The following is a 22,515-nucleotide window of genomic DNA, read 5'->3' as shown; positions in this document are numbered from 1 at the left end:
GGCGCTCTAAAGTGTCGGGGTAGATGTGATGTGACAAAAAATATTCAGATTTATAAAACACTGCATACACACACTTGCAAGTAAAGTGCCTACAAGGCACATACATACTGTAGATCAGGGGTCTTCAACGTTTTCCAGGCCAAGGACCCCCAAACTGATGGAGAGATGGAGCGGGGACCCCCTACTTATATATATATTGTATAAAATTGTGTTTTATATTTAACTGGTCCTGTAGTGCCATACAGGGCTGTTGTATAGGGGAAAAAGGTGATGATAATTCTAGGGGCCCAGCACCCAGTAGGGCCCACAAAAACCCCAGTAGTCTAATCTTTGTATGACTGAATTATTCTGCATAAGACCCTGACTGATACTCATAGTAATGCTGCATTAGCATCAAAACAAAGTAGGCTAAATAAAAAATGATAATACAAACGTAGTCTATGAAAAAAAGTGGAAAAGTCAGGGGGCAGGGGCCCACTTTAGTATACTTTCAGGGGGCCCAGAATTCCTAGCAACGGCCCTGTTGCCATATGCTAAAAGTACCATATTCTGGACTATAAATCACGCTTTTTTTTAGGAGTTTGGCTGGTCATGGGACTCCTATATTTCAAAGGGACTTACATAAAAAATATATGCCATGTCATCTATGATCACAACAGGTCACAACTACGCTCGGTAACTGAACGCTGCTATTGCACCAATGAAAGAATTTCACGACTAAACCATAAAAAGACAGAGAAAACAAAGCAGTGTTTCCCCTACTTTGTTTTTTTCTCTGGCTTTTTATGCATTTATTTTGAAAGGGCAGCTGGAGAGAGACGGGGGCGCGGAGAGAAAGTGAGAGGGGGGATTGACACGCAGCAATGGGACTGTCTGAGGGTCGCTGCAGCGGCCGTGCTCTACCAAGACTCGCGACTCACCCCCAATCGTCAGCGCCGCGGTCACCGAAGCTGATTCTGGGAACATTTACACCGGCCCCGCCGTGTCATGTCTCGGTTCCATGGAGCGTTTCAGTGACGGTGTCACGGCCTGACGCTGCTTCATTGTCGCTGCGCTATGAGCAGACGTGGCGGCGCGCGTTAATGTCCCCGTCGTATAAGTGTGTGCTGTTAATTAACGAGTGTGTATGGAGAATGAAAACTAAAGTCCCATCGTTGTGTTGTGTAGCCGACGGTTCAGGGACCGAGTGTCACAGCACCATTGACAGTGGTGTGTGTGTGTGCACGCGCGCCCGCGATGGGGCTGGTTTTAGAGGGGGGTCGGAGGGGGGGAGTGAGCGAGAGAGAGTGAGAGAGACGGTGCGCCGTGTTTGTATCAGATACAATACAAAGGCTCCCTGACACCTATATTATAGGAAAACAAAGGAAAAAATGTAAAAATCAGATGTTCAGCAGCAGGTAACATCCCTATATTCACAATGGATCTTTTTTTCATAACTTTCATATCCTTTTTCATATTTTTTTTCCCTCAACCAAAACTTTCGCGACCCCCCTGCAGTACCTCCGCGGACCCCCTAGGGGTCGCGGACCCCCTGTTGAAGACCTCTGCTGTAGATAGTAAGGAATATACACACTTGTGTTTAGCTGGGTACTAAAACATCAAAAAATCATTAGGAAGCAACCCAAATGTGTAACAAATTAATCACTGAATCAGATTGCCATTCTACTATTTGTTTTCAAAATAAATTTGATTAGAATTAGATTTATTGTGTACCTCCCACTTAACTCATTGAGTGCCATTGACGTACATATACGTCAAACGCAGTTTTCTGCGGCTGGTAAATGGGGACGCTGTCGCCCACACTGTGAGTAATTTTGGGGCTTCTGGGATGTGTAGAACGAATGAGACTGTAGATCAGAGCAAGAAGTGAAGAAGAAGGAGAAGACGAGTGCGATCGCTACGGAGATAAAAAAGTTGGAAAAAGTTTCTATTTCTAGAGAAAAATGACGGGCAGAGCCTGGAACAAGTGTAACGTGGAGCTGTGATGAAAAATGTTTCTTACGGATGATCACTTTTGCTTATTTCTTTCTTATTCATACATGATGGAGTGTGTATTTCACTTCATGCTAACTAAGTGGGCACTTGTATCATTATGCACCAACCAACAGTGGACCCCTGTCATTCCATATAAACCAAGTGTGGACCTTTTTTTTTCTGCAATGCAAAACAATAAGTAAAATGCATCCCTATTAATATAGATATAGAATGCAAGTACATTAAAATTGATTGAAACCATGTGCTGTTAAAAAGTAGAAGAGTGACAATAGGTGGCCACCACAGAGCTTCATCTATATGGGACATTAGGTGAATAACAGAATAACACTTTGTGGCTCTGGGCCATCAGACCATGTTGAATCCTGAGTTTAGTTATTTAAAGTAGTTTTCCCATGACAACAATGCAGTCAAGGAGTATGAAACTTCAGTAAGTCAAAAACTTGACAGACTGTAGAAAGGTGTGTTGCAGTGGTATATCATATTACTTAGTGAGGTTAATCGATCCTCTAGAAGAATTATCCCTTGTATCTCAGACAAACTGATGACCCCCCAGCACCTCCTATGTTTTCCCATACATGTTTTATTGTTGAGCCATAAATGTCAATAACTGAAATATTCCCTTAAGTATCTTGATAGGTTGCCATTGAGTTTTCACAGTACACCCCATGTTTTAAAAAAAAACTACAATGACAACTTCACCATTGCTACTTTAGTTTAAATATGTGTGTTTGTGCGTGTGTGTTGTGTGTATTAATAGTTACAAATGTTTGTATTAAATTTAGATTAAAAATGTATCTTAAAACTTAGCAATTTCTCTCATTTCTGCTTATCCACCCATGCTGGAGTGTGTATGTCGCTCCATGCTATCTCAGTGGGAGCTTGTGTCATTATGCCCCAACCAACTGTGGACCCCTGTCATTCCATATAAACCAAGTGTGGACCTTTTTCTGTAATGTAAAACAGTAAATAAAATACATCCTCATAAATACAGATTCATGATGCAAGTACATTAAATGTGACCTAAAACCCTGAGTTTTAATTCAAATATTTTTCCTATAACAACAATGCAGTCAAGGAGTATAAAACTCTTATAGGGGAAAAATTAATAGACTGTAGATATGTGTGTTGCAGTAGTACACCCTACATTTAAAAATAATTGCAACATTATTGGTGCTACTTTATTAGAAATGTTTGTGTTGAGTTTTGATAAAAATTTATCTTACGGATGATCACTTTTGCTTATTTCTTTCTTATTCATACATGATGGAGTGTGTATTTCACTTCATGCTAACTAAGTGGGCACTTGTATCATTATGCACCAACCAACAGTGGACCCCTGTCATTCCATATAAACCAAGTGTGGACCTTTTTCTGTAATGTAAAACAGTAAATAAAATACATCCTCATAAATACAGATTCATGATGCAAGTACATTAAATGTGACCTAAAACCCTGAGTTTTAATTCAAATATTTTTCCTATAACAACAATGCAGTCAAAGAGTATAAAGCTCTTGTAGGGGAAAAATTAATAGACTGTAAACATGTGTGTTGCAGTAGTGCACCCTACATTTAAAAATAATGACAACATTATTGGTGCTACTTTATTAGAAATGTTTGTGTTAAGTTTTGATGAAAAACATTATCTTAAGAATGATCACTTTTGCTTATTTCTTTCTTATTCATACATATTACATATTAATGTATTTCCTATTACTGTAATTGGTTGAAACCAGATGTATGGAGCATTTTGACTATTTAAAATTGAGATGATAGTAGGTCCCCTCTTGGACTGCTAAGAATGACAGAGGCAACACATTTATGGATGAGTAAAGACAGACAAGCAAATTATCTTTGTTAAGAAAAAAGGAATTCATTCATTTAAGCTGGTTTTAAGTAAATGTTGTTGCTTATACTGCAGAACTTGATATTAGTGCATGCAGCCATGTTACTTCTGAATTGCATGCAATTCAATAAAAAATATTTACTCTCAAATGTGGCCATGATTATTTATATATATATATATATATATATATATATATATATATATATATATATATAATTTGTATTACAGAGACTTTAAAATAAGTAATGATAACTCTTAAGTTATATTATCCATTCTTGAAAGAAACTGAGAAAGTCATCACAAAGACTCATTAGGTGAATGGGTCGTTAGGTGAATGAATGGGTGCAGACAGCTCCACTGCAGTATGTGGAGGTCCACTCTTTGATAGGTAAATGTCGCTCAGAGATCCAAGTCCCCTCTTGGCAATTTCTTTAAAAATAATTAAAAGTCACATTTTCAGTAATATTATGGTAAAACACCTTAAAAGTCAATTTTATATTCCATTTTTGGTTTTTCAAAATAAGCAGAAACACAAGACCCCTCTTGGCAGCTTGGCCTGACAGGTCCCCTCTTACCCCTATTGGTGTGTGTGTGTGTGTGTGTGTGTGTGTGTGTGTGTGTGCACTGTTGTTCCTATCTAAGAGGGGACATCGGCGTCGTTACACATTCACCAACAGGGGACCAAGCAGCCAACAGGGGACTTTTTTTAGGTCCCCTGTTGGACATGCTTTAAATCAACTTAAAATCATGTGAAAAACCTTCTGGTTAATTTTTTTAACTTTAGCCAAGAGGGGACCTGAGTGTGTGTGTGTGTAAAATACCATATTCAGAAGTGCCCTGGCAGGCTGGAGCAGGGGTTTTAACGACTCATTCACACACGTCGTTTCTTACACTCCTCCATAGTGTGAACGACTTGCAGCCCCGGCAGCCTTTCAGACTGTAGAGAGGCTATCAAACAGGCTCCTTAGTGAACAAACCAGTAGCATACCTTGAAACATAATTTGTTATTCTTTGTAACAAAATATAAAGGTTCAGTTTTCATGGATGTCTTAAGTTTAAACTCAACACTGTATTAGGTATAATAGAAATGTTTAAATATTGAAAAAATTGATCACCCATAACACAATTTTAAATTAAATGGTCATTTAGATCATTTCTGTTGAATTCTGATTAAACATTAAAAATAATTGACCTTGCTATTGTTGCTTGTCCAGTTTTTTTAAGCACAGGGTTTCAATTTTACAATATACATGTGTTCTCAATCTGTATTTATAGGAGTTATTAGTTGACTTACATTGCAGAAAAAGGTCCACACTTGGTTTATATGGAATGACAGGCGTCCACTGTTGGTTGATGCATAATGACACACGATCCCACTTAGTTAGCATGGAGTGACATACACACTCCATCATGTATGAATAAGAAAGAAATAAGCAAAAGTGATTACTGTTACTGTTTTATATTACAGAAAACTCAATGGCAACCTATGATGATATATTATGTAGAAGTAAACCATCAAAGAGTAACTGATATTTAAGTATTGCCACGGCAATTTGTTATCTGTGGGGAAATAACAGAGGGTTTGGGAGATCATCAGTTTGTCAGAGATACAAGGGATAATTCATTGAGAGGATTAATCTCACAAAGTCCCTATGTTAAACTATTGCCAGACACATTTCTACAGTCTATTAATTTTTCACTGTACTAGTGTTTTTTACTACTTAACTGCATTGTTGTCATGGGAAAATACTTAAACTACTCACAGTTTGACATGGCCTGATGGCTCAGAGCCACAAAAAGTTACTTTTTGGCCACGTACATCTCATATAGATGAAGCTCTGTTGGGGCCACCTATGGTCAGACTTTTACCTTTTAAAAGCATGTGATTTCAATTAATTTTAATGTATTTGCATCATAAATCTGTATAGGAATTATTTGTTGATTTACGTTGTAGAAAAAGGTCCACACTTGGTTTATATGGAATGACAGGGGTCCACTGTTGGTTGGTGCATAATGATACAAGTTCCCACTTAGTTAGCATGGAGTGAAATACACACTCCATCATGTATGAATAAGAAAGAAATAAGCAAAAGTGATCATCCGTAAGAGAAATTTTTCATCAAAACTTAACACAAACATTTCTAATAAAGTAGCACCAATAATGTTGTAATTATTTTTAAATGTAGGGTGTACTACTGCAACACACATATCTACAGTCTATTAATTTTTCCCCTACAAGAGTTTTATACTCCTTGACTGCATTGTTGTTATAGGAAAAATATTTGAATTAAAACTAAGGTTTTTAGGTCATTTTAATGTACTTGCATCATGAATCTGTATTTATGAGGATGTATTTTATTTACTGTTTTACATTACAGAAAAAGGTCCACACTTGGTTTATATGGAATGACAGAGGTCCACTGTTGGTTGGTGCGGAGTGACATATACACTCTAGCATGGGTGGATAAGCAGAAATGAGAGAAATTGCTAAGTTTTAAGATACATTTTAAATCTAAATTTAATACAAACATTTGTAACTATTAATACACATAATACACACACACAAACACATCAAACAGACATATTTCAACTTAAGTAGCACTGGTAAAGTTGTCATTGTAGTTTTGTTTTTAAACATGGGGTTAGGGTTAGTTACTGTGAAAACTCAATGGCAACCTATCATGATACTTAAGGGAATATTTCAGTTATTGACATTTATGGATCAACAATAAAGCATGTATGGGAAAATGAAAGAGGAGCTGGGGGTCATCAGTTTGTCTGAGATACAAGGGATAATTCATTGAGAGGATCTCTATGTTAAACTATTGCCACACACATTCACACTATTGCAATGCACTTTATGTTGGCGTCTCCCAGTCTTCGCTCAGTCGCCTCCAACTTGTCCAAAACACTGCTGCCCGTCTTTTAACTAACACTAATAGACGTGAGCACATTACTCCTGTTCTTAACTCCCTTCACTGGCTCCCTGTCCCTTACAGAATTGATTTTAAACTTTTAATGTTTGTTTTTAAAGCACTTAACGGCCTGGCCCCACTGTATTTATCTGAGCTACTTTATTAGAAATGTTTGTGTTAAGTTTTGATGAAAAATTTCTCTTAAGGATGATCACTTTTGCTTATTTCTTTCTTATTCATACATGATGGAGTGTGCATTTCACTCCACTTACTTACATTCAAAACAGACTGACTGAAACATGGGTACATGCAATATAGAGTCACAGAGCATTTTTATGAGCTACCATTCTCTGCCAGAAATGTTGTCTGGGAACAACATCTTACTTAACATGGCACAAGAAATTAGGATTCATCAGATTGTCAGAGATACAAGGGATAAGGCATTGTGTGGATGGAATAACCCCAAATAGCTCAATGTTGAACTGCTGCAACACAAATAAAAAAAAGTTGACAGTGGTGTGGACCGTGTCTGAGGAATATAGTTCTTGCTGTGTCCTAATTGTCCTTTACAAGGCTTTGTAAGGCTTTGCATGTGTTTTTATATTTATGCATTCCTTTGTTTCCCTTGATTTTCTAAATACCTTTTAATGAGTAGTTTAACAGGGGGGGTTTTGGGGTTATTCCGTCCACACACTGACATATTCCATGTATCCATGACAATCTGATGAATCCTAATTTCTTATTCCATGTTAATTGTTGTTCTCAGACAGCATTACTACTAGCAGACAATGGTGGCTCATATAAAGGCCCTGTCACAGAATATTATAACAGGTGATTACACACCTTCACAAAACTCATCAAAGAACTGACAGTTCTTTAGACAAAATGGAATATTGCTGGTACACCCACTCTTTACAGTTGCCACAGAAGTTGAGTCACCAAAGGCCATAGGTGCGTAGGTAGCACATGGCCAACCTAAGACCTGGGAATACCTGTGTCTCAGTTGGTCTGATTTGGATAGAAGATATTGGCTGAAAGAAGGTAGAAACTCAAAGCCCAACCTGAAAATATCTAACGACCATCGTCAGCTACGACAAACCATCCCCCACACTGCCCACACTCAAGGACTGACACAGGTCATCTGGCTCTCACTCCGCTCTCACTCCATTCACTCACTTCTCAGATCCCAGTTCAACAACTCTACCTTAAAGTTAGGATCTGTGAAATACATGAGTGCTGGTGACTTAACTACTTCAATGTAGAGGAATGTTTTGTGCCCACATCATAGACTGAAACCCCATTTAAAAATGTTCAACTCTACTTAGAAAACTGTGTGTAAATGTAATGAAGTCACATTGCTTACTACAACATGCACAAGGTTATACCTAGATAATAAGGAATATACACACTTGTGTTTAGCTGGGTACTGAAACAAAAGAAAATCATTAGGAAACAACCAAAATAGATAACAAATTAATTACTTAAAAATATAAATAAATTAGTTTTACCATCTTCTGAACACAATTAATTGAATTTGTTTATAATCCACTTCAGATGCTATGAATAAGGTAATATGGGATTGTTGAATGTACAATCCACACATCCTGAAAGCAACCAGACCCATTTCTGCTGAGCACCAGTGTGAACTGAATACAGCTTTTATTGTGTACTTCCCACTTAATGTAAACTCTCTGATCCTGTGCCAATCCTGTACCTTTTGACAACTTTAAATTAGGTTTCAATTCATACACCAATTTCATCTATAGATGTGTATGACTATGTGATACAGTGTGTAATATACAGAAGGAAAAAAAAACACAAATTTAGTTTTAGTTTTCATTTTTGTTGTGGACCAAAAATATTCAGACAGGTATACATGAACTCCAGTAGAGCTAATAGTTTGGTAGGTAAAAATGTGTGTTGCAGTAGTTCAACAGCGGGTATTTTGGAGTTATTCCATCCACTATAGCTGATTTATCCCCTGTATCTCTGGAAATCTGATTATACCTCATTTCTGACAACATTTCTACTGGCACACAATGGTAGATCATATAAAGGCTGACAAAATATTATACTGATCACAAGGCATCACACACCTTTACAAAACTCATCAAAGACTTGACAGGGTGGATTATTGCTGGGACATCCACTCTTTACAGTTGTCACAGAAGTCCATAGGTGTGTAGCACATGGCCAACCTAGGACTGGGGAATTCCATTGTCTGTTAGTCTGATTTGGATATAAGATCTTGGCTGAAGGATGTTAGTCTTTTCCAGGTTGCCCTTCAGAGTTGCTAACGACCATCGTCAGCTACAAGAAACCATCCCCCACACTGCCGACAGTCAAGGACTGACACAAGTCGTCTGGCACAGATTTAAAGCCCTCACTCACTTCTCAGAAGCCAGTTCCACATTTAGAGTGGAGAGTGGAGGTATAGTTAAGCCTACCACACACATAAAGATAATCCGGCTGATTTTGCCCCGATTTTCCCCCTTCCGACCAAAGACAAAAATCGGCCGATTATCCTAAGGTTTTAAGATTATTTTATGAGATTCTCTTGTAGTGTGTGGTGTGTTAAAAGTCAAAATTCTCACAACAATCGCCTCTGAAAACGTTCGGCGCCGATAATCGTAAATATTAAACATGTTCAATATTTACAAATCAAAAGTCATCTTGCGTGTGGAAAGCTGGTGTTGTGCTGAGAAGTGCCTGCTTGCCAAGCTCTGCATGCTGCTCGCGGCAAGCCACTTCTCGACACAACACCGGCAATCCCACAGAGAGCCACGGTGCAGCCCTGGCATTACATGAGGTTCACACAGACATTCACGCATACACGGGAGATTTCCTGATAGCCGATAGCAAACACGGTAGCGCTCATAGCCAGCAACAGCCGGCAATAGAGCAGCCATGTTTAAACGATCATGTGACCGCCGCTCACAGCCACTTTACTGCTCGGCGTCTGAAGCCACAGACACACAGACACACACAGATGGTATCGTTGTAAAGGCTGAAGTGTCCCGCTTTCATTTTTAAAAAATTACATCGCTCTCATTGTTCATTCCGGAAATAGACCCGAAAGAGTAGCTACAACAATACTGATCTCTTTCTGAGTTTTCTGACCGGAGGGTCAAGATTCTGAAAAATCTTAATGTGTGTGGTGAGCTGTGTTTGGAATATCACAGCACACCACACACAATACGATCAAAACTGTTCAATCACAGATTTTTTATCTTCATGTGTGGGGTCTTTCACAGATAAAAAAATTGGTTGAAATTTAGAGAATCTTTATGTGTGTACCAGGATTTAGGATCTGTGAAATACATGAGTGTTGATGACTTCACTACTTCAATGGGTAGGGAATGCTTTTGTGTCCACATCATAGACTGAAGTCTATGGGTGGGAATTGAGAACCGGTTCCTCTTCAGAACTGGTTCCCACGTGATCATTTCCTTGGGATTGTGTGCGTGCATGCTTAATGATTCCGCTAATCGATTTTGCTTTTTTTTTCCTTTGCAAATGTGCATGTTTCTAACCCAAACAACACATGCCGTGTTCAGGTCAGAACGAAGGCAAACACGACGTCGAGACAGAAGCGCTCTAAAGTGTCGGGGTAGATGTGATGTGACAAAAAATATTCAGATTTATAAAACACTGCATACACACTTGCAAGTAAAGTGCCTACAAGGCTAGGGCTGGGTATTGTTGAGAATCTCACGATTCGATTCGATTTCGATTCATTAGGTCACGATTCGATTCGATATCGATTCGATTCGATATTGATTGAAATGCTTCGATATCGATTCAGTATCAAGCAGAAATACACAAATAAGAGTACCAGATTTTTTTTTTTTTCAATAATTATTTGTTTAGTTTCATGCCTTATGAACAGCCATAGTATAACTCATAGCATAACAAAATATGACACTGCTTTAACACTGAACTACAGTGCAGCTAAATTTAAACTTGGCTATGTGATACTTTCCTCTTGGAAAATAACTCATAACATTTTGAGTAATAAAACAATACAAAACAATATTATTAATAATAGTTGACTGCACAACTGAAAATATTGTAGTGACCCCGCAGTAATGTTCTTGTTATGATGTTTAAGTTCTGTGATTTCTGACTGACTGTCAATGTGTATGGTACGGGCAGGTGGGATGAGAAACTGAGGGGCTGGGGTGAGTGTGAGGAAGACAGAGTCCTGTCTGTGTGTAGGTGAGTGAGTGAGGAGGAGCAGAGGAAGAAGTGAGAGCAGCTGTCAGATAAGTTCAGGGTTTCCCGCAGCGCTTTCCTGTTAAGGCGGCCGCCTTAACAACAAAGAGCTGCCGCCTAAACTAACGTCTTAAAAAAAAAAAAAGTAGCGATATTCGCCGCCGCCGCCGCCGCCCCCGCCCCCCCCCCCCCCCCCGTCGGACGATGGCCGCATCACACACATACACACCACAGAGAAGCACGCATGCATAACAGCAGCGCGTGTTGAAAGCGAAAGTTAATACGGCACGGCGCGGTGCGTCCCTCCCCCGACGATCGATCCCCGCTGCTGCTGCTACTCACTCCCATATTGTTATGGTTTGGTCTAGTGCGGCCCCCGTCCGTACAGCGCGAATCACACGAGAGTGTTGCTCGCAGCGCCCCCACTGGCCAGGGGCTTGAATCGATTCAGAAGATTGCTGAATCGATATTGAATTGCAGAGAAAAGAATTGCAATGCATTGCTGAATCGATATTTTTACCCAGCCCTATACAAGGCACATATATACTGTAGATAGTAAGGAATATACACACTTGTGTTTAGCTGGGTACTAAAACATCAAAAAATCAAAAATCAAATGTGTAACAAATTAATCACTGAATCAGATTGACATTCTAGCATTTGTTTTCAAAATAAATTTGATTAGAATTAGATTTATTGTGTACCTCCCACTTAACTCATTGAGTGCCATTGACGTACATATACGTCAAACGCAGTTTTCTGCTGCTGGTAAATGGGGACACTGTCGCCCACACTGTGAGTAATTTTGGGGCTTCTGGGATGTGTAGAACAAATGAGACTGTAGATCAGAGCAAGAAGTGAAGAAGAAGGAGAAGACGAGTGCGATCGCTACGGAGATGAAAAAGTTGGAAAAAGTTTCTATTTCTAGAGAAAAACGACGGGCAGAGCCTGGAACAAGTGTAACGTGGAGCTGTGATTAAAAATTTCTCTTACGGATGATCACTTTTGCTTATTTCTTTCTTATTCATACATGATGGAGTGTGTATTTCACTTCATGCTAACTAAGTGGGCACTTGTATCATTATGCACCAACCAACAGTGGACCCCTGTCATTCCATATAAACCAAGTGTGGACCTTTTTTTTCTGCAATGCAAAACAATAAGTAAAATGCATCCCTATTAATATAGATTTAGAATGCAAGTACATTAAAATTGATTGAAACCATGTGCTGTTAAAAAGTAGAAGAGTGACAATAGGTGGCCACCACAGAGCTTCATCTATATGGGACATTAGGTGACTACAGAATAACACGTTGTGGCTCTGGGCCATCAGACCATGTTGAATCCTGAGTTTAGTTATTTAAAGTAGTTTTCCCATGACAACAATGCAGTCAAGGAGTATGAAACTTAATTTAGTCAAAAACTTGACAGACTGTAGAAAAGTGTGTTGCAGTGGTATATCATATTACTTAGTGAGGTTAATCCATCCTCTAGAATAATTATCCCTTGTATCTCAGACAAACTGATGACCCCCCAGCGCCTCCTTTATTTTCCCATACATGTTTTATTGTTGAGCCATAAATGTCAATAACTGAAATATTCCCTTAAGTATCTTGATAGGTTGCCATTGAGTTTTCACAGTACATCCCATGTTTTAAAAAAACTACAATGACAACTTCACCAGTGCTACTTTAGTTTAAATATGTGTGTTTGCATGTGTTTGTGCGTGTGTGTTGTGTGTATTAATAGTTACAAATGTTTGTATTAAAGCAGATATCAGTGGAATGTTTTTGTTAATATAAGTCCTAAATAGTCCTATTTTCCGTCAGCAATCACTTACATGAAGTATTTCAGCCTAAACACGAGTCTCTCCGTCACTCTGCTCTGCTGTAACCCGAGGAGAAAATTTTCCTTGTGGGATACAAGTGTTATCCAATGAGGGGAGAGAACGGCATGAAGGGCTGTGTGTGCAGCCAAGGGATGCGCGTGAATGTGGTGACGTAGCACGAGGACCAATTGATGCCTGACAAGGGCGGGGGCTGCTAACTCATGGTGCGTTCAAGGAAACTCGTACTTTGTGTTTTTCCTTCCTGTGAAGTCATACCAGTTCGATCTGGTACGAGTTCACGGGTCGGAAGTTACGAATGGCCGTTATAGGGAACTTTCACAGACAACAGGACGGTAAAAACACGAGCTACGGGTTACCTGGAACGCTACCAAGTCGTAGTTGTGACTTGAAGCTGTAACTTACGGTTTCAAAAGCCTGCCTTGAACACAGCATTAGCCGAAACGGCCGTGCCGCTGTTATCTGCTTTAAATTTAGATTAAAAATGTATCTTAAAACTTAGCAATTTCTCTCATTTCTGCTTATCCACCCATGCTGGAGTGTGTATGTCGCTCCGTGCTATCTCAGTGGGAGCTTGTGTCATTATGCCCCAACCAACTGTGGACCCCTGTCATTCCATATAAACCAAGTGTGGACCTTTTTCTGTAATGTAAAACAGTAAATAAAATACATCCTCATAAATACAGATTCATGATGCAAGTACATTAAATGTGACCTAAAACCCTTGGTTTAATTCAAATATTTTTCCTATAACAACAATGCAGTCAAGGAGTATAAAACTCTTGTAGGGGAAAAATTAATAGACTGTAGAAATGTGTGTTGCAGTAGTGCACCCTACATTTAAAAATAATTGCAACATTATTGGTGCTACTTTATTAGAAATGTTTGTGTTAAGTTTTGATGAAAAACATTATCTTAAGAATGATCACTTTTGCTTATTTCTTTCTTATTCATACATATTACATATTAATGTATTTCCTATTACTGTAATTGGTTGAAACCAGATTTATGGAGCATTTTGACTATTTAAAATTGAGATGATAGTAGGTCCCCTCTTGGACTGCTAAGAATGACAGAGGCAACACATTTATGGATGAGTAAAGACAGACAAGCAAATTATCTTTGTTAAGAAAAAAGGAATTCATTCATTAAAGCTGGTTCTAAGTAAATGTTGTTGCTTATACTGCAGAACTTGATATTAGTGCATGCAGCCATGTTACTTCTGAATTGCATGCAATTCAAAAAAACATTTACTCTCAAATGTGGCCATGATTATTTATATATATGTATATTTATATATATATATATATATATATATATATATATATATATATATATATATATATATATTTATTGGGGCATGCTTTTATTTCTAAATCCCTCCTCATCGTTCAGCTCATCTTCATCTTCCTCACATGTTGTTCTCCTTGCTGCGTTGTCGGACCTGGCTCTCTCTTTTGCGCTGTAGCGCGTCACTCGCATTCAAGTCAATAGCATATTCACAGCGTGTGCGGTCCGTTTCCCGTCCCGGGCACTGTCGGGCAGCAGAGACCTGCTGTCCGACAGTGCAAGGCTGTCCCTCTCTGAAGCAGAGGATGAGGTCAGCTTCACTCCCGTCAGTCTTCACAGACAGACCACACACAAGTTGAAAGAGTTTCTGATCATATATGACCTCACTCCCGTCAGTCTTCACAGACAGACCACACACAAGTTGAAAGAGTTTCTGATCATATATAGGCTATCGTCAGTGTTCCAGGTGACAGAGTTTTTTTTTGTTTTTGTTTTTTTTGACCCGGCCTGCCTTTGCTCGTTTAAACAAAGCCTCGGCTATTAATTGAATACCGGTGTCCCGGCTTTTATTTGAGGAAATACGGCGTGCTTGTGACGTTGTTTACACTCTGCATTGTGGCTTGTCTGTGAAACGCGCTGCAGATCTGTCCCTCTTGCTTTCTCCCCGACTCCCGCTCCGCTCTAGCGCGGCTGAACCCGGTCTGTCAGTTCGGAGTGGGGGCTCCACATGCACAGAGCGAAATGATAACGTCTAAAAAAATTTAATAAATAAAAAAAAAAAATTAATATGCGATCGGCTTTTCTGATCGGCACTTTGAGAGCCCACCGATCATCCCGTTTAGGGTCAATATCGGCCGATAACGATCGGCGGCCGATCGATCGGAGCATCCCTAATTTCAACAGTTTATTGTCCGAGAAACGCAACCACACAGAATCACATCCTAAAATGTTCCTGCAAGTGGTTTTTATTATTTTATTTTTATGTGTCCAGTTTGTTTCATACGTCCATGGTTTGTTTACATGACTCTCGGCGCGTCTGCTTCCGTCACAGCAACACCTGGCGCATCAGCTTACGCAACCACGTCCAGAAAATGACCGTCTAGTGTCCGAATTCTCCTCCCATCGTTTCCTACATCGTGTACATGATATAGTGCACTATATCATATACATGATGTAGTGGAGAGTGAGTGAGTGAGTGAGTGAGTGAGTGAGTGAGTGAGTGAGTGAGTGAGTGAGTGAGTGAGTGAGTGAGTGAGTGAGTGAGTGAGTGAGTGAGTGAGTGAGTGAGTGAGTGAGTGAGTGAGTGAGTGAGTGAGTGAGTGAGTGATTTCGAACACAGCCATAGTGAGGTGTTTTGATTTTAGTAACATCAGACATAATCCACACTGCTTGTAGCTGCAGCTCAGTAGTAACTGGCAACCCAGAGGCCAAAATGCCACTGACACTCTGTGATTGGGAGAGAGCGGTGGAAAGAGTTTGAATTTATTAAGGATAGCCCCTTGAGATGTAGCATCTCATTTTCAAGGTGGGTGGCGCAACAGGCTAAAACACAAAATCAAAACATAAGCATGATTTGCGTGCTGCAAATAAAAAATTAAAATGTGATTATTCTGGCTGACTATTAGTCAGTTAGATCAGTATTTCAGATGAACATGATTCCCAAGCCTCTGGTGACATATTGAGTGATTTTATGATTACTAGTTGCCATACATTTATGACGTATAGCTGTATGAAGTTGGTTCAGAAGGGAACACTTGTTCTCTAGTTTGTTTGTTTTTAATGTCCATCATGGAAAATGTCTGTGTGTTCCTCTGTCCTGTCGATGTGTCCCAGAGCAAGACAAAACAAACTTCCCAGTTACTATAATCTACATAAACTGAAGCAACCTCTTCTCCAACCCTGTGGTGTTCAGGATCAGGAGGCTCCGTCTCTGTCACAGGCGGAGCTGAAGAAACAGTCCATGCAGGAGGTCCGACGCAGCCTTCCCATCTTCCCCTACAGAGAGGACCTGCTGGCTGCCATCCAGCAGCACCAGATCCTGGTCATTGAAGGAGAGACGGGCTCTGGAAAAACCACCCAGATCCCACAATACCTCCTGGAAGACGTGAGTGCAGAGTCTGAACACGGCATCGAACACCCACACACTACGCCGAGAAACATTCAGCCCATCTGCAGCTCACTAATTAACACATTCTATCTTTGCTGCTGTGAGTCGCACTAAAATGTAGCCATGTATCCCCTGTTAGACCACAAATTGTTGCTCTTACACAAACATGCGACAACTTTAAGTTTGAGGCTCTCCCAGAGGAAATAGACTGACTTACTGAAACTGACGTTCCTCTCTCAGGGATACAGCAAAGGAGGCATGAAGATCGGATGCACGCAGCCTCGCAGAGTGGCAGCCATGTCCGTGGCAGCCAGAGTGGCACAGGAAATGAGCGTCAAGCTGGGGAACGAGGTGAGTTCCACACATCGTCACATCGTGTTTTTTAAAACTCTGTTTTTACACCTGTAGAGAATATCTCAATGAATTCTGTTTTATACTATAATCATTATACTATTCATCAGGGGCGGATTGGCCATAGGGAGTACCGGGAGTTTTCCCGGTGGGCCGGTCACTAATGGGCCGATAGGCGGCCGTTTTTTATTTATTTATTTATTTATTTAACTTTTTTCCGCCATGCCTCGCCTTGCCTATTGTAACTCTCCCGGCTCAGGGAGAGAGACATGCATCGGCTCGGCCTACAGTGCTCAGCTGCAGACACAGCAGAGAGGTGACGATTGGCCCAGTGGCTTGTCTACCTGGCCCAATGGCCCTATGAGAGGCTACAGAGGCCCAGGAGTCCCACCCACGCATGTTGTAGACCCCCCCTCGTCCAATCACTTTTAATGATGAGGAGTCATGATGAGAGAGAGAGAGCGAGAGAGAGAGAGAAAAAAAAAAAACACCAGCGCACGAAAACGGAAAAGAAAAGTAAAAAAAAACGCAAAGGCAGCGCGGAAAAATGGAGGAAAGTAACAGAAAAAGAAAAGCTCTAGCAGCACAGACTGCTGAAAGTACAACAATTACGCAGATGTTTGCTGCAGGGGCCGCCTGGCCTGGCCTGGGCTAGAAGCACCGATGCTGCAGCTTCAGCAGCAGGTCCTTCACGTGAGTCTGAAGGGAGTGAGGCTCCCATTACCAGTGCCCTTATGGTGCAGGAGGAGGCTGAAAAAATAAGTGTTGAGGAAGACTCTCCACCATGTGAAGGAGGTAGTGATTGTTAAGCAGGTATGTGCTTTCCAGAATGGTGTGGATAAACATTCATTAAAATACTGTAAATGGTCCAGAACGGTTGCTATGAACGTTACTTGACATAATAAATAGCTATAGCTAATAACTCTGATGGTGTGGTGTGTTACAGCTAAATCTAGTTATCTAAAGTATTGGAAAACAATAACTATATTCATATACTATCCTCATTAATTGATTAGTTGCTTTTATTAAAGTGCCCTCACTCAAATTTGGTCATGAAGGACATTGAGCTAACAACTTAACAAATATGTATGCTCCATATTTTTTTCAGTCAGTGTTTATGGTTTATTGTCCTTTCAACAGTTTAACATTATACAGTTAAAATTAATAAAACACTTATTAACTACTGTTACAGTAAAACATCATTCTGCATACATATTACTCATGATGCAGTACACAAATTACAAGTATTTCTTGTCATGCTTCATTGTCTATACATTATGTTGAGCTGTACTGTCTTTCTAAGATAAAATTAGTGTTTGTCCATTTTTCAGATCATTGTACTATTGTTTTCCATACTTTAGCCAACTAGCCAAAGTTCTGATTGCATGCAGACTCATTATGTGCATGTAATTTTGTCCAAACTTAACTTATTCCACACTATTCCTCTACTTTGTTGTATATTGTATATCGTTTAGTAGTGGTGTTATTAAGAGCTTGTGTGTTTTGTATGTACATCAACAGTGCTAGTTGGCAAAATATCCGCGTGCAGATAGTGGGCCGGTCTGGACCAAAAAGTCCAGGGCCAAATTTTTGTCCCAGTCCACCCCTGCTATTCATAACACAATTGTATGTACTGATATAAAACATCCTTTGTAGCTTTAAAAAAAAAAACATCCTATGAAGTGGTTAAAAATTAATAGGGTTAGGGCAAACTCTCTAATCAGTTTTAAAAAAAAAAGTTTTTTATTATTGTCATTGTTTGATCCAGGTGGGCTACAGCATTCGTTTCGAGGACTGCACATCAGAAAGAACAGTGCTCAAGTACATGACAGACGGCATGCTGCTCCGAGAGTTTCTCACCGAGCCCGACCTGGCCAGCTACAGGTGAGGCGGCGGGTCGCTTAGCAGATGCAGAAGATTTAAGAATCAGGCTGAATTTCAGTCAGATCTGTTTGACCTTCAGTTTGTGTGTTTCAACATCTTATTGATCCAGAATGGATATGTGCATATTTTCCACATTGGTTTTGTATGGAGTTTCTTTCACTCACCAGGTAATACTTTCCTCCCATTGGTCGACTTCTCAGCCACCGCTCCTGTCCTGTTCAGTCCTCAGCTTTCCCTTCATTCTCTGCTTCTCTGCTTTTCTCTCCGTCCAGTGTGGTCATCATCGATGAGGCTCACGAGCGAACGCTCCACACAGACATCCTGTTTGGTCTGATCAAGGACATCGCCAGGTTCAGACCAGACCTCAAAGTGCTGGTCGCCAGCGCCACTCTGGACACCGAGCGCTTCTCCTGCTTTTTCGACGACGCTCCCGTCTTCAGGATCCCTGGCAGGAGGTTCCCAGTCGACATCTTCTACACTAAAGTAGGAACTTGGGTGTTGTTTGAATAATTTAGGATATATTTCTTTTTTTTCTTTTTTTTTAAGATAAAATGATTAATGGAAAAAGAAAGGCAGAATCAGAGAAAGCCTTTCCCTGTGTACTTAAAAAAAACAAGACATAATTCTCAAACAAATTCTATTTTCTCACTCATTTAAGGACAATTTTTATTACTATGAAAATGATTGACCTCTAATTAAATGTCCTGAGGTGAATCACTCAAAGTTCATAGGATTGTGACATTGAACAAAGGGTTACTGTGGTTACTGGGGCTCACTAGGCCTCCATTAAACAGGTGAACATAAGACAGAAGAATAATGATTACCAAAACTAGCATGTTAATTTTGTTTGTGAGAGTTCAAAAGTGTAAAAGTTTGTGTGTGTGTGTTGGCCAGGCTCCAGAGGCAGACTACCTGGAAGCATGTGTGGTGTCAGTGCTGCAGATCCACGTCACTCAGCCTCCTGGAGACGTCCTCGTCTTCCTCACTGGACAGGTATCACATGTCTTTGTCATGTTCTGTTCTATAAGTCTTTCAAAGTGCAGTTGACGTCCTTCCTCTATGCATTTTAGATGGAAAAATTTCAATGTGTATTTATACACCTCACACTTTCTTATCCTGTGTGTTGTAGACAGATAAATCTGCCTTTTAAATTTTAACACAGTATTGTCGACTCTAATGGTGCCTTACTGTACAGTCAGTGAGTGACCTGTGAATCCATTTGACTTGTTTACAGCTCTTGGTGCTTCTTTAAGAAGTCATGAGGAACACAAGTGATCAATAACAATCAGCGTCTTTGGCCACGTGTTTATTGTAATGCAGTGTGTGTTCTCTCACTCTCCCACTGGTGTAGGAGTTTCAGTCTGATTAGCAAATGAACATATCCTCCATCAGCATCATGGTGCAAAATTCTACCTGTACTGCATGACTGATAAGCAATGTAACTTAATTTCCTTTCATAAGTCTTTATTTCGAACATATTGAAAAAAGATAAAGAAAGGGGAAAAAAAGTCATATAAAATAAGTAACACATTATAGTGTCCTAACGAACAAGTCCCATATTTAAGTGAATAAACAAAGAATGCTCGAAAAGGAGCAGGAGGAAGCCGAGCAAACTTCTTCATTAGTTATTATTGATTATTGTTTTCATTTATCAAATGACAAGTGGAGCCACATCAGTTTAGAGGTGCTCTACTGCCACCAAGTGGACTGGAGTCGCTACACTGGTTCTTTGGCTCTCAGTCTCATGGCTCGGCACTGAGACGTGTAGCTCGTGTGTTCTGTGCCTCAGTGTCAGACGTTTCACTGCTGCTCAGTCCCAGTGACTCAGAGTGGACACAAACACTGCTCCAGGAACAGTGGGAAGAAAATAGAGATAAAGCAACACACATACATCAACATACAAAGAGTGGCTCACATTACACAAACAGCACAGGGGTGTGTTCAGGATTAAGGAGTGCCGAAATAAATATTGAGTGAGTTTTGTAATTGCCTTACTTCATATACATACAAAGGTTTATTTCCTTGCTGTGGAAGTGAAACAGTGTGAAAATGTGTGAAAGCACCCACAGGTGGTTAGTTAACTCTTTGACTGCCAGCCATTCTCACAGCAGCTTCCTCCAGTTTGCCAGGCATTTTCCACCACCATATATTATGTACTCTTACTACATACACATTCAACCCATCAAAGGAAAGATGAGGGTCTCTACTTTCCAGCAAACGAAACTGTTTGTTTCTATCTTGTTCCAGTCTTGTGAAATTGGAGGTTGAATATAGGTTAGTTTAGCCCAAAATGCCATTTTGGCACCAAAATCTTGAGAAAAAGAGGTTTTTGTGTCGGGTGTCATTTTCAGGTGAACCAGTACAATTGGCTCCTTTATATTTTGCTTTAGTGACACCTCAACATCTGTACAGTTGTTCTCTTGGTAACAACAACAAAATCAACACTGACAAATGACTTTTGATGACAAAAGACAAGACATTTAGCTACTGACACACACTACTGCAGCCTTTTTTCTTTCTTTTCCTTGAGTAACAACTTTTTCTTTCCTTTTTTTTTAGTGTGTGTGTGTGCGTGCGTGTGTGTCTGTGTGTGTGTGTGTGTGTGTTCGGATCAGTTCGACAGGTTTTTGTAGCTGAAACACGGCACTTTAGATCAGATCCAGCTTCCTCTGGTCAGCAGCAGGCAGCGGTCTCACTCTCACTCTCTCTGTCTCACACACACATCTACACACACACAGCTCTGGCTGGCGTGCCCCCTGAACTCCCAACCACAGACAGGAATATCAACTCTTTACTTGCTTCAAGTAAAAAAAACTTCTCGGCGCATCTTTGAGTAGCCATCTGACGCTGTCTATGGAAAAAAATGTACACTTCAAGCAAGTAAAGAGTTGATATTCCTGTGTTTATGACACAAGCGGTAGCTCCTACTGCGCCTGAATACACCAGCACTGCAACTTCGGGCTCGCGCGAGACTCCGGGAGACTTTGAATTAGATCGACTTTTACAAACATGTCGGCTTGCTTGAAGTAAATAAACTTCTCGGTGCATGTTTGAGTAGCCATCTGATGCTGTCTGTGGAAAAAAATTGCGGCTTTGAGGGCTGGAAACAGCCTAAACAGCGGAACTTACATCCACTCCCATTCATTGCTGCCGTGGCGATGCGGGGACAGACGCAACTACCGCAAAACAGGAGCGATTAAACTGAAAATCTTCAGATTCATTCTTTTAGACCTAAAATGATATGAAAATACACCCCTGAGTTGAATTCGCCTGGAATTGTCCTTTAAGCCTCTCTGCCCGTGTGCGTCCGGCAGGAGGAAATCGAAGCGTGTTGTGAGCTGCTCCAGGAGAGATGCAGGCGGCTGGGGTCTAAGATCGCCGAGCTGCTGGTCCTCCCCATCTACGCCAACCTGCCGTCCGACATGCAGGCCAAGATCTTCAACCCCACCCCGCCAGGGGCCCGTAAGGTGATGCCACGTCCTGCTTCTGCACAGGGAAACTTTTATTGTCTTCTACTTCAGTTGCTCTGGATGTAGTGGGTCAGTGGAGGATTAATATTTCCACCTGGCAGACAGTAAATAGTTGATAGACTGTGATAAGTTCATTCCTTACTGTGCGTTCACACCAAAAGCTTCCAAAGCGTCAAAAACGCCGGAAGTCAATTCATTTTCAATGAGATCCCGGCGACACTGAGCGTCCAAAGCGTCAACAGGCGTCGCCGTGCTTCCAAAGCGTCCAAAGCTTCCAAAGCGTCCAAAGCTTCCAAAGCGTCCAAAGCTTCCAAAGCTTCCAAAGCTTCCAAAGCGTCCAAAGCGTCACCAGATGAGAAGTTGAGCCGTGGTTAACTTTAGGGTAATTAGCTATGACGCGGTTAAGCGGCAACCGGCGGCAGCCTGTCAGAATAGAGATGTTCGTCGGCTGCCTTTTTTTTTCTTTTTTTTGTATTTCGGCTCCCCAATGACCAGCGCGATCGAACTTTGACGTCAGTCACGTGACGAGCGGCCAAAGCGGCTGAAAATATTTGCCGTTTTGGGAGCTGTCTTGTCTGACGCCCACCCTCGAGCATTT

The 22,515-nt window shown here is 40.6% G+C and overlaps 1 protein-coding gene across 2 annotated transcripts in view; it reads left to right on the top strand.

Moving 5' to 3' along the window:
* Positions 1-22,515, top strand: part of dhx16 (DEAH (Asp-Glu-Ala-His) box polypeptide 16) — a 46,287-nt gene that overhangs the window by 11,777 nt on the left and 11,995 nt on the right. For both annotated transcript variants that reach the window (XM_085801076.1, XM_085801077.1), the window contains 6 exons: positions 16,018-16,209; positions 16,453-16,563; positions 18,332-18,447; positions 18,720-18,930; positions 19,342-19,440; positions 21,762-21,914. In XM_085801076.1, the coding sequence (XP_085657202.1) occupies positions 16,018-16,209; positions 16,453-16,563; positions 18,332-18,447; positions 18,720-18,930; positions 19,342-19,440; positions 21,762-21,914 (882 nt within the window). The remainder of the gene's footprint in view (positions 1-16,017; positions 16,210-16,452; positions 16,564-18,331; positions 18,448-18,719; positions 18,931-19,341; positions 19,441-21,761; positions 21,915-22,515) is intronic.

This window comes from Trachurus japonicus, chromosome 16, assembly GCF_045865225.1.
Source record: "Trachurus japonicus isolate A0001 chromosome 16, Traja_1.0".
NCBI classification, from domain to species: Eukaryota; Metazoa; Chordata; class Actinopteri; order Carangiformes; family Carangidae; genus Trachurus; species Trachurus japonicus.
The sequence above is the reverse complement of the archived record's forward strand: the minus strand, read 5'-3'. Positions and strand labels throughout refer to the sequence as shown.